We start from the raw sequence: 12,976 nt of genomic DNA on the forward strand, positions 1-12,976 counted from the left end.
GAAACTTCCTTTACATTTATAAACAATAGTATGTTACAGAGTAATTTCAACTCGAAATTTATCCGTTCCGCATCAAAATAGAACGCGCGTTCCGGAAAGTGGAGGGGTAGCTTTCCGCACTTACACTCACTTCGGTGGGCCTACAGTGCGCTTCATGATTGCTAAGTTGAATGAAATCGGAATTCTTTTGCATTCAACCTTTTAAGGAACGCAGTAATATCACACAACAGGCAGTGTGTGGGAAAACAGAATCCGCGAACACTGGCGATGCCGACAGTTGACGAAAAAACGTGGCTCATATAATAAATTCGTAGGCACCGAACAATATTGTCATTGCCGGTGAAACTGCATTGCTTTATTTTTATGCGAGCCCAAACGGTCTTATGGTTTTAAAGGAGAAATTGCCAGCCGGGAAATCGTACAAGGGTGAGGGATGGGGTTCATAGTAGTGCGTTGCAATGCACATGGAAGCGAAATACTTTATCCTTTCGTCATAGGAAAGTTCGATAAGCTACAATGTTTTAAGGGCGTCGGGCACTTTCCATGCCAGTACAAAGCATCTAAAAATGCAAACAGTACAGAAATCCAGAAAATAATGCATTTGCACAGGGGAACCGGAATAATTTATCCTAGTCTTTGAATTGTGCGATTTTTTTTTTTTTTTTTCTTTCATTGAGCGAGGTTATGTTTGTCAGTGATTTATCGAAGTGCATTATTTGAACATTGTAAATGCACCTTGTTGGATACGGTACATTTCGGAAATAGATTTTTCCATGGCATTTGAAAGGTTTAAACTGTGAATCGAGGTGATTGCATGTATTAATGGGTCTTAGAATACTTTGTGACGCGGCAAGTGTTTACATTTCTGAAGTACGAGAGAAGTGCCATGGCGGGAAATCGTGCAAAGATAGTCATAGGAAAGTTTGATTTTAAGGGCATCGGGTACTTTCTGTGTAAATACATTGCATCTAAAATGCATATAGTATAGTAATCCAATTAATAAAGCACTTGCACATGGGAGCCAGCATAGATTTCTCCTCGTCTTCGAATCGTGCTTTTTTTTCTTTCTTTCGTTGCGTGAGGTTATGTTTACCAGTGAGATATCCGAGTGGATTATTTGAATACTGTAAATGCACCTTTTTGGATACATTTTGGAAATAGTTCTTTTTTTCATGGCATTTGAAAGGCATAAACTGTGAAGCAAGGTTATTAACTGCATGCAGTAACGGGCCGTAGAATATTTTGTAACGCGGCAAGGGTTGGTACTTCTGAATTGCGAATTGGCGGTTAATTCGAAATCACGTAATTCGAAGTCCGATTTTTGAGTCCCAACGACTTCGAATTAACGAGGTTTTACTGTATTATGTTCATTCGAGTTCGGAGATTGTTTGTGAAATAACCAATAGGCCGATAGAAAGTCCCCTAACATCATTACTTTATTCATTTTATTTCACGTTAGTCATGTAGGTGTGGAATTTTAAATGTATATTTGAATATTTGAATAACCTCAGCCTTTGTGGGTGGGGTCAACTGCTAGTAAGTAACCAGATGAACCTGACCCCTGCAGATCACGTCCCCAGGTGGCGGGTAGGGGGTCCCTACAGTACGTAGGGCTCGTTTAAATACCCAATACAACCTGCGGACCGACAGGTAGCCCAATTCCTGGGGGCTTTAAAATACTGGGACACCCTCTTTCCAGGGGTCATAAATATGGAGGGTCCTTGCCTTGGGTTATGGGTGAAGAACTCATCGGCATCTATGGCCGAGAAGATGGGCTTTGGTATGGTGGAAATGGCGGAAGGGGTAAACCCGTAGCATCTGTACTTTAGAGGAGCGGCTACAAAAGGCGTCTCTGACTCCATGTTAGGGGCGGCCTAATTCGAACCTGGCAGAAGGTAATAAAATGCCTTTGGGAATGGCGAACCCATCGTACAAACAGCCTAAAAAATTAGTGCGAGCGAATCGAGGCCTCGGAAAATGCTAGGGCGTTGCCCTGAAGTGACGCGCAGTTCCCGGTGCTCTGGGGGAACTGTGAGAAGTGGGCTGCCAGACATCACAAGAATCGGCATCATCAGTGTCATGACTTTGAATGGCAAGGTAGATGAACTGATGGAGTATATGGAAAGGAAACATAGCAATGATGGGAATGAGTGAGACAAAATGGAATATGAAAGGTCAAAAAGAATTGAAGAAAGGGTATAGATTATGTTGGAGTGGAGGAAAGATGGCAACATATGGTGTTGGTGTTATATTGAGAGAAGACCTAGTGCAATATTTGGACAAAATTGACCAGATCAGTGACAGGATAATTTAAGTTAGACTTGAGAGTGGAATCAAGGATTTTATACAGGTTTATGCACCCCAATTGGGGAATGCAGGTGAATGTTTAGAAGAGTTTCTAGAACTGGAAAGTTGTATTGAAGACAAAGATATTATAATAATGGGAGACAGGAATGCACATGTTGGGACAGACAGTGAAAAGAAGAGATAATTGGCCCCTATAGTTATGGAAACCAAGATGAAGAAGGAGATTTGGTAATAGATTTTTGTAGAAGGAATGGATTAATTGTTGGCAGTATGTGGTTTAGAAAAAATAACTCACAAAAAATAGCTAGATATGGTTGGGGAGATACAAAGACAATGATTGATCTTATTCTGGTGGGCAAGGAGAAACTAGACAACTGGAAGATGTGACAGCAATGCCAAGAGCAGATTTTGAAGGAGACAATAAAGTGGTGGTAGCCAAATTAATAATTGGTGAAATAACTAAGTTAATAGAAATAGGGAAAGAAAAATAAAGGGATGGAAGTTAAGAGAAAGAAATAAGGAAAAAGTTTCAAGAGGATGTGAAGAAAGAAATTCCCAATGATGACTTGAACAGTGTAGAAGAGGAATGGACATGTCTCAGAAATGGTTTTGTAAAGTGTGCAGTAATCACCTGTTGAAGACTATCAGGGAAGAGAAAGGAAAAGGAGACTTCTTGGTGGAACAGCAAGGAAGCTGTTAAAGAGAAACAAATGGCTTGGAGGAACTGGATAGGCAGCAATAGTACATAGAATTGGCAGAAATATAAAGAAGCCAAAAAGGTATATAGGAAAATAGTACAAGAAGAAAAATGGAATAGCTGGGAAAGTTTCACAGAAACATTACAGGAGGATATAAAGGGAAGTAAAAAGGTTTGGTATGGTTTGGTGAAGAATAGTTTATGAAATAGGGAAGACATAACATTTGTAAAAACTGAAACAGGGCAGATATTGATGCAAAGAGATGACATACTAAAAAGATGGGAAGAATACTTGTCAGAATTGCTAAATATTAAATACAGTGAACTGGTAGATAATTAATTTCGTGTGGCTATTTCTAGCCGAGTGCAGCCCTTGTAAGGCAGACCCTCCGATGAGGGTGGGCGGCATCTGCCATGTGTAGGTAACTGCGTGTTATTGTGGTGGAGGATAGTGTTATGTGTGGTGTGTGTGAGTTGCAGGGATGTTGGGGACAGCACAAACACCCAGCCCCCGGGCCACTGGAATTAACCAATTAAGGTTAAAATCCCCGACCCGGTCGGGAATCGAACCCGGGACCCTCTGAACCGAAGGCCAGTACGCTGACCATTCAGCCAACGAGTCGGACAACTGGTAGATGAGAAGGAGCAAGAAGAAACAATGGGGAAAGAAGAACAAGGAAAGGAGATATCGATGTTAGAAAAGAGGCAGCCATAGAAAAGATGAAGAGCAGTAAAGGAGCAGGAGTGGATGTGGTAACTACGGATATGATAAAAGCAGCAGAACTAATAGGGCTACAGTGGCTGTATAGATTATGTAGAATAATCTGGAAGAAGAAAGAGATCCCAGAAGAGTGTGGAAACGTTTTAATCATCCTGATATTTTAAAAAAGTGACAGAAAGGAATTAATAACTACAGAGGGATCACCCTTATTGCCCATGTAGCTAAGATATTTGAGAGAGTATTGGAAGGAAGTCTGAGGAGGAAGCTAGAAGGAGAAATGGAAGAACAGTGTAGTTTTAGGAAAGACAGATCAATGCTTGACCTGATCTTTACATTAAGACATATGATGGAGAAAAGATGGGGTTTGGAAAAGACATAGTGATGACATTTACTGACATTGAGAAAGCTTATGACACTGTGCCCAGTCAGTTGGTATGGGATACATTAAGGAAAAGTTAACAGAGTGGAAGTGCAAATGATAAAAGCTATGTACAAAAATTGTATTAGTAGTGTGAAAACTAGTATAGGAAAAACAAAATGTTTTAAAGTTGAAACTGGTCTCCGACAGGGAAGTGCACTATCCCCCGTATTATTCATCATAGTCATGGATGAAATTCATAAGAACATTAAACAGAGACTGGGAAAACAGGCAACAAAAGCCATGTTGTTTGCAGATGATATAGTGATATGGGGTAAGGGTGAAACGGAAGTGCAAAAACAAGTAGATGTATGGAATCAAGAGATAGAAAAATTTGGGATGAAAGTAAGCACAGAGAAAAGTAAAACAATAGTGATGAGGAAGGAAGGAAGAGGAAAGATAAAAGTGAATGGTAAAATTCTGGAAGTGGTTAAAAGTTTCAAGTACTTGGGAAGTGTGTTCACAGAAGATGGAAAGATAACCAAGGAAATTTGGAAAAGAATACAACAACCAAACAGCTTCTACCAGAGTGTAAGGGGTATTTTGTGGAACCAAGATGTCCCGAAGAAATGTAAGAAAGTATTTTATTCAACCCATTATGAACCCATACTAACCTATGCAGCTGGATCGTGGACTACAACAAAACGAGAGAAGAGTAGAGTACAGGCAGCAGAAATGAAATTCCTAAGAAATATCGAGGGCAAGACCAGCAAGGATAGAATTTGAAATGAAGAGATAAGGAAAAGGACAGGAATCTTGAAAGTAGCCTATTTCTCAAAAACACGTTATCTGATAGATTAAAAATTTAGCACAATATACAATGGTATGTTACATATGTTGTTCATAAATTTCGGAATTTTATGTTCCCAAGGAAAAAAAACTGCTATCAATTTTGTACAAGAACGTTTCCTCGGCTCAGGGTGGTTGGAAAATTGTGTTCTTGGTCGCGTTGTAGTTTTTATATATCTAATGGCTATGCCGTATGACTGTGAAATATGTAAATTAATTCAATTCCTTTATATCAGTTTGTATGTTTATTGGATGGAATTATAGGCTTCACTGGCTGCCCAGTACAAGGAAAGAGGTGAGATGCTGCGGTTTTAGCACTACCTCATTTGTGTATACACATCGGTAGAAGTACGTTATTTTGCAAAATTTTATACAACGGTTGTCTGCATGCAATGGTTACGGCAACAACTGTTGTCTAAAAACAACTGTTTTGCCCAGCACTATTCTGGACTGCGTTGTCACTGCTTTATTTATGTTACGCCCCTCACATTTAATGGTAAAGTGTAATTATCTAGCATCTGTTGTTTGACTCACTGCTTTTATTTGTAATAACTTAATCTTACATTTCTACTTATCATATTCTAAATACAAATATAACCTACTCACCGTTGCCCAATAGGCGTTGTGGTTCCACTCTGCACATTTAATTGGAAAACAATTTGTATCTTTGGTCATTTTTATGAAACTAAAACTACACTGTTTCGAATATTTCCTCTACGTACATAGTAAGTTACTGGGTTATTAAATCTATATTTGAGGTATTATATTGACAATTTTATATCAGAAGTTCTTTTTGGTTAGTTGCAAGAAAATGCCAACAGTAGCTAAAAATTTGTGTTTGGACTGTACAGTCTACTCGGCCCAACATTTCCTCATTCCTATAGAGTTTAATGTCAGCAATATAATTTTCTCTTTCTTAATTACATATGCAGTCTTCCTGCTATTAATTACGAGTGCAGGCAGCTGCTGCCTGGTGCATTTGCTTATCTTGTAATATAGCACATGAGATTACAAAAATAAAAGTACATATCTATAAATAGCTCATGATATTATACAAATAATATGCCTAGAATATTTAGTTCTGATCAGTCACTCATAAGTATGGCTTCAGAAAGCCAACGCGTTGTATAGTGTGTTAGTGGCATGGAAATTACAACTTATTTTGGTGACAGTGACAATGATATTGATTTCAGCTTTGATGATAGGCTAAAAGAGAGAAATTTCATCTCCAAGTTTCCATCCACAGACAAGAAAAAATATGCTAGCCAGCGATTTGTGTTGTAAGAAAATAGGTGTTAGGAAAGATGTAAGAACAATGTGCACTGCCTCTGGAAATGTTCCCTTGTGCTTCAACCCCTGTTTTGAGACATCATACTACACTCAATATGAATCGTGTTACATTCAACATGAAAAGGTAATATACAATTGCATTTTATTAGTATTTCAAGAAAATGGATTTTCCACAACATTCAGTTTGATCAAAATAATTTGCGATAAATCTATATCCATAATGTGCTGTGGGCATTTCCTGCTAGACGACAATCTATCGTCCATAAGGGGGAAGGGTTTTAAGTTCCCTTGTTCACGTATGTTCTATTGTGCTTTAATCTATATATTTTTGGCATAGAAATTTTATTCATATGTTTCTTGAGTCCCACAAATTTCTTCTTTTCTATGCCATAAGTGTAGCTAGCCATAGCTATTAGCATCGGGGTCGGGGGGACGCGAAGTGAGTACTCGTTTCTTTGATGTACCAAATCCATAGGTAGGTTTCTGTTCCTCAGAAGACTTTCTCAGGAACTCGTCAATGTATCTTTTGGTGTTGCTCTTCTTGCAGGTGATTCTTTGATAGCAGTCGCTTAAGTGCGGCCAGTATCCAGTAATTGGGAGGTAGTGGGTTCAAACCCCACTGTTGGCAGCCCTGAAGATGGTTTTCCATGGTTTCCCATTTTCACACCAGGCAAATGCTGGGGCTGTACCTTAATTAAGCTACGGCCGCTTCCTTCCCATTCCTAGGCCTTTCCTATTCCATCGTTGCCATAAGACCTATCTGTGTCGGTGCGACGTAAAGCAAATAGCAAAAAAAAAAAAAAAAAAAAAAAAGTAGATTCTTTGATACTTCCAGCTCTTTGAACAAGGTGAGTTTCCTCTCTGCATTGGACATGTTCAGACCATCTCAGCTGTTCTTCGTCTATTTTACCTTCAATTGCAGCGACTCCCATCGAGCCATGAATGTGATAATTTTTTATCTGATCTTCCCATGTCGTGCCTACTGACCGACTAAGCATTCTCATTCCTGCAATGTGCCATTTCCGATTATGCTTAATCTGCCTGACCCACTTCTTTGCACTGTGCAAAGAATATTTAATTTTTTTTAATTTAATATTTTCTTTTAGTTTAGCTTATCTTAAATTAACCAAACTGTACATTTTTTATGTATATTTAGGAGGAACATTCCTATAAATGATCTGTCATGACTGCTGAAGTTGGGGAATTCTCATCATAAATTACCCTCGGAGTTTCATGTGCATATACTGGTACCATGATAAATGAAAATTATTACAGAAAGTCACAATCTACGAAATACAATGTCGAGTTACGAATTTCATACAATTAACTCATTCCTCTACACAGATGACACAACTGTTACCATGTATTCAAAACAGTTATGGAATTCTGCAATTATTGATTTATTTAGATTGTGTTTTTCTATGTTAATAATATGCATACAAGTACCACTGATGTATTCAGGAGCCATGTTATTATCTGAAGGCCGTACTATATTGGGAAAACTTTCAATTCTAATTCTATGTAAGATGGAACAGTTGAAAATGTGATCCCTCTAGGAATTTGAACACGAATTCTTTTGCCATGGAAGGCAGTAAAATATTTCAGTTAAATATGTAAAGTAATATAAATGTTGTTGGTTGCAATACACCCTTAACACTCCTAGATTTCTTAACCACCGAGCTCGATAGCTGCAGTCGCTTAAGTGCGGCCAGTATCCAGTAATCGGGAGATAGTGGGTTCGAACCCCACTGTTAGCAGCCCTGAAGATGGTTTTCCGTGGTTTCCCATTTTCACACCAGGCAAATGCTGGGGCTGTACCTTAAGTCCATGGCCACTTCCTTCCCATTCCTAGGCCTTTCCTATCCCATCGTCGCTATAAGATCTATCCGTGTTGGTGCAGCGTAAAGCAAATAGCAAAAAAGAAAAAAAATTCGTAACCTAAATTGTAAATAAAGCAAGTGTAATCTCAGGCACTTTATCAAGTGGAATAATTGCATGCGAATAGGTTAAGTAATGCATAAATATATGTGCTGTTTGAGTTCAGTGAATTGTTCTTTAAGTAATTTGCATTTGTGTTTTTACAGCCCCATCAAGTTAGTCGTCGCCAAGTGTTGGGACCCTAATCCTAAAGGCTATTTTACAATTCCTCGAACAGAACCTGTGAGACCTATTGATCCTGGAGCCTGGGTGGCACATACTGCAGCCATAAGAGGTAGTATTGTATTTGTGTTGTTTATACTGTAGAATAGACAGAGTAGGTAGCCATATGGTCTCTGTGTACCATCTCATATTCTACTGAACATACCACTCTTTCCTGTTGCACTCACAGTAGCCCGTATGTTATACTATAGAGCGTTCCAACCTTAAATTGCAGTACAGCGTAGGTGGAGCGCGCTGTTGCGAAACAGACTCGTGAAGATCACGCTGGAGTGTGACTCAAGCAGGGTGTCACAGTTCCACATTTCCTTTTGCAATTTCATTCATTCATAAATTGATATTTGTAGGATGGTAAAATAAATACAACATACCTTAATCACTGTCATTGCTCTCAGACATTGGACGTACACCTTCTATCATTTCTGCAAGGCCTGATGTTCCCACTTTGGATGAACTGCGTTCGGGAGATGAACTGGAGGATGAGCCAGACGATGAAGAAAGTCTTATTAAAAACTGTTTGTCAACATCGTCCTGTAATTCGTGTGCTTTCCACAAATCTTTCATTTTTCTTTACTTCGTTCCCGTAATTTGCCCAATTGTCCACTGTAATGTTTTTATACACGGCGGTTATTAAATTTTCCATATCATTTTTCTTGAATGATATGTTATGATACCGGATGTAGTTTTTCACCTGGGACCACACCATCTCAATAGGGTTTAACTCGCAGTGATAAGGTGGGAGACTTAGAATCTGCCGACCTGACGCTTTTGCCATTTCATCTATTCCCTGCTTATCATACAGGGCCCTATGCTGAGAAGCGATGTGCAACAATTCTCCCTTGAGCATCTCGTCCTCAAAAGATATTTGTTTTTTACGTAACCACTGTACGATGCCATCTTTTTGCCAAGAAGCCACCGGCATATGTTCCAACTTATGGGAATGATAAGCGGCATTATACAGCACGATGAGGGCACCTTCGGGAGTGTTCGGCAACAGTTGTTCCGAAAACTACTTCTCATAAATTTCACCAGTCATTTCCTCGTGGGCGTCCTCCATGTTTTTATGGCATAAAAATGTTAGTTCAGCATTTGGAACAAAACCATGTTCATTACCCGCGTGGACTAAGGCGAATCACGGTCCTCGGCTTTTCGGTGGCCTAAGTCCCGAACTCACCCCTTCAGTGGCGGCCTGCCGTGCATTTTTCACTGTCATATCCTTTCATTCTTTTGTCACTGTCTGCCCAATATTTACCCACGATTCATCTGTGTAAATTATAGCTTTATTTTGTGCCCTCAAACGTTTTATCTCCCTGAGATATCTGTGCCTCCAGTTAATAATTTCATCGGTTTCAATGAAAGCTGTTTTATTACCCCGTCTTAAATAACGGAAGCCTATATCATGTAAGAAGCGATACAACATAGTTTTGGAAAATTGTGGCAAAGAATCTTCTCCATTTACCCGACTCAAAATCACGTTCAATGTCGGTGGTATGTTAGCAAATAAGAGAGAGTGGACCACCCAATGCACTCCACTTTGCACAATTTCATCCTATTTAATTTTCCTTGCATTTTTCTGCCGTCCTTCTCTTTTTTGATTTTTTTCTTGTGGGAGTTTGCAAAGGATCATGTGTGTGTTCGTTATAGCATGGATTGTTCTTTTGGAACAACCTGTAGCTTTAGCTGTTTCACTGACTGCGCTACTCACATTAATAGTCTATAAAAATAATCCAGGACACTCATTATAATATTGCGTTCTTTTCCCCTGAGATTACCTACGGAACGTTTCTTTCTAATTTGACGATCCATTGTACATCCTTCTGCACTTTTTCTTCAAACTAAGAACCCCCTGCATGAGCAGGAACTCACAACTACACAGACTACACAAACACAACAAACGCAATCCACTTGTCCTCAAGAACTATACATTTATCACTGATCTTTATTTAATCAATCTTATAATACTGATTAAATGAACACCACTGCACACAACTGTCTGTATATTTAAATGCTCACTGTTTGGGAGATCCCTACTGGCCAGCCAGCCAGCCGAGTCACTTGTGAAACGTAAACAAACAAGACGTTCTCCCTGTCATAAATTAAGAGATAAGCGGGATAAGGACTTCAGGTATGATTTAAAAATAACTTCCATATCTGCTTTGCTTTAAACACGCTATGCCAAGTCAAGAGCAAGGACATTGGCCAGCAACTGACTTTTTTGTGTACACATTTCTTCCTTTGTTCATTGAACTACGGAACTTTTTTTTTTTTTTTTTTTGACGATCCATTTCACATCCTTCTGCACTTTTTCTTCAAACTAAGATTCCCCACACACGAACTCACGAACCACACAAACGAAATACACTTGCCCTCAAAAATTGTACATATGTCACTGATATGTATTTAATCACTATTATGCATACTACTGACAATGAGCACTGCACTGCACTGCATGCGACTGTCTGTAAATGTTAAAAGCGCAAGTTTGGGAGATCACTACCGGTACTTCAGCCAGCCAGCCGAGTCACGCGCGAAACCAAAATTCAAGGAGACATTCTTCCTGTCACAAATTAAGAACTAAGCAAGAAGAACTTCCATATCTGAAGTCCTTTTGCCTCGCTTTGACCCCCCATGCGAATTCAGCAGGAAAGGCGCTGGCCAGCGTTGACTTTTTTGTGCCTGCACGTAAAAATCCCTAAACATGACTGAAAATAAACGCATATACTGCATTTTGTTATCATTTCAATTTAAAAATAAACTTATGTACATTGAGCTGAAATGTTTTTCCCAGCAGTGAAAAAAATTAGGAAAATAATGAATATAAAATAGGAGTTATGACATGGTAAGTTCTATGCAGTGAAGATTTTGCATTTGGCATAACTTTCCATTATATTACCATTTTCACACTAAATTATTTTTTTACATTTTTTTGTTAACTGCATCAAATGCGCCTTGAAATTCTGTACGTAACACAATATTCACCCATTTCACCCATTTTAACGGATAACATTCTGATTTACAGATATTTCGCAAACCCGCTGCATTAGAGTAGGACAGCGCTACCCGCAAAACATGGGAGAAGGAAAGAGACGGAATTATCCCATTACTGCTGTACTGCATTTTAAGGTTGGAACGCTCAATACATCCACAAGATATGTTACATCATCAGTGATCATCATGTACAAACAAGAGAAATCAATATAGTGCGATACTCTCATTTACAGAATATACTGAAAGCGCTCTCCTTGTAAATTTGTACAGGTCTTTACCTATTTTAACACACCGGGCTGAGTGGCTCAGATGGTGTAGGCGCTGGCCTATGGGCCACCATCTTTGCCTGATGGGCTTCTTCATTTAAATTAATAAACTTCATTGTTTGTCCGTATTGAACCAAGATCGGTATTTGGGCTTAAAAATTAAGGTAGGAAAGATAGGCAAGGATATAAAGTTTATCAAAAAGTGTATCGAATTTAATCTGAGCCCGAATTTTTTAAAGAGGGTATTTAAAATCGTAACACAGTTTTAAGTTGTTAATATGGTTTTAAATTGTATTCAATTTGACGTAGATAAACTTATGTGATTGCCAATTTTTCCAAGGACCTATATCAGCTGATGATGCAGAAGGGCGTCGAAACTAGTTATGATTGAAATATATGTTGTAATTTCATCTATGCAACAGTTCTTATGTATTGAATAAGGTGGATCCAAATTATAATAAAAGTTGTAATCTTGGTTCAATATGGACAAACAATGAAGTATATTAATTCAACTGAGCTTTACAGTCACAAGTTGGAGGGTTGTAAATTCCCCATTTATACTTGGAAGCGTTGCATCTGACATGGCCTTTCCTTATCTGGTTCAATCTGGTCTGCACCTTCATCTTAAGATTGAATCCCCGTAGTTTCCTAGTAGGATCTGTAATACTTCGGTAGTTAATTGGTGGAGAGTTCCAAACCAGGCACCATCCTTTGATGTTTAAGCCACCTTGTACACCCTACTTTGCCATACGGAGTTCCTGAACTTCAGCCAGATTGATGGAAGGTAATGACCTTATGACCTCTTGGATTGGGAGACCTTGTGAATTGTTGGGATGATATATTTTCTTCCATTCTTGTGCAGTCTCTTCCTGTCATCTGAGTTGTGGGAGCTGAATAATGCTGATGATATGCATCCAGGGAATTAGGAGCAGATTTCAGTGCTTCCATTTTCAAACATCCATTAAGGTGGGCATTGATCTTAGTATGGGCACTGCATTGCCACACTGGGGTGCAGTATTCAGCAGCAGGGTACACTAGTGTGAGGGCTTTGTTGTGGAGGGTAGTTGCATCAGTCCCCAAGAAGTGCCAGGTAGTTTCTTAATGATGTTGTTGCAGGTCTTCAGTTTCTGACTGGTGTTTTCCAGGCACTTTTTGAAGGTCAAGATGATACAGATATACGGTTAATATTGAGTTTTACCAGCTGTTGACGGAAGTTCACCTTGAGCTGTTGATTTGCCAGTCAGTTGCACAGGTGGAAAGCACTCGCTTCTGTCTTAGATGGGTTTGGAAGGAGTCTCAACTTCTTGTTGTTTAAATTTGTGGTTTCCAAATTGTTGGATAGG

At 39.1% G+C, this 12,976-nt stretch overlaps 1 protein-coding gene across 2 annotated transcripts in view; it reads left to right on the plus strand.

The window, feature by feature from the left end:
* Window positions 1–12,976, plus strand: part of dsh (Segment polarity protein dishevelled) — a 357,971-nt gene that overhangs the window by 152,056 nt on the left and 192,939 nt on the right. For both annotated transcript variants that reach the window (XM_067141180.2, XM_067141181.2), the window contains one exon: window positions 8,307–8,434. In XM_067141180.2, the coding sequence (XP_066997281.1) occupies window positions 8,307–8,434 (128 nt within the window). The remainder of the gene's footprint in view (window positions 1–8,306; window positions 8,435–12,976) is intronic.

Source organism: Anabrus simplex, chromosome 2 (genome assembly GCF_040414725.1).
Source record: "Anabrus simplex isolate iqAnaSimp1 chromosome 2, ASM4041472v1, whole genome shotgun sequence".
Taxonomy (NCBI): domain Eukaryota; kingdom Metazoa; phylum Arthropoda; class Insecta; order Orthoptera; family Tettigoniidae; genus Anabrus; species Anabrus simplex.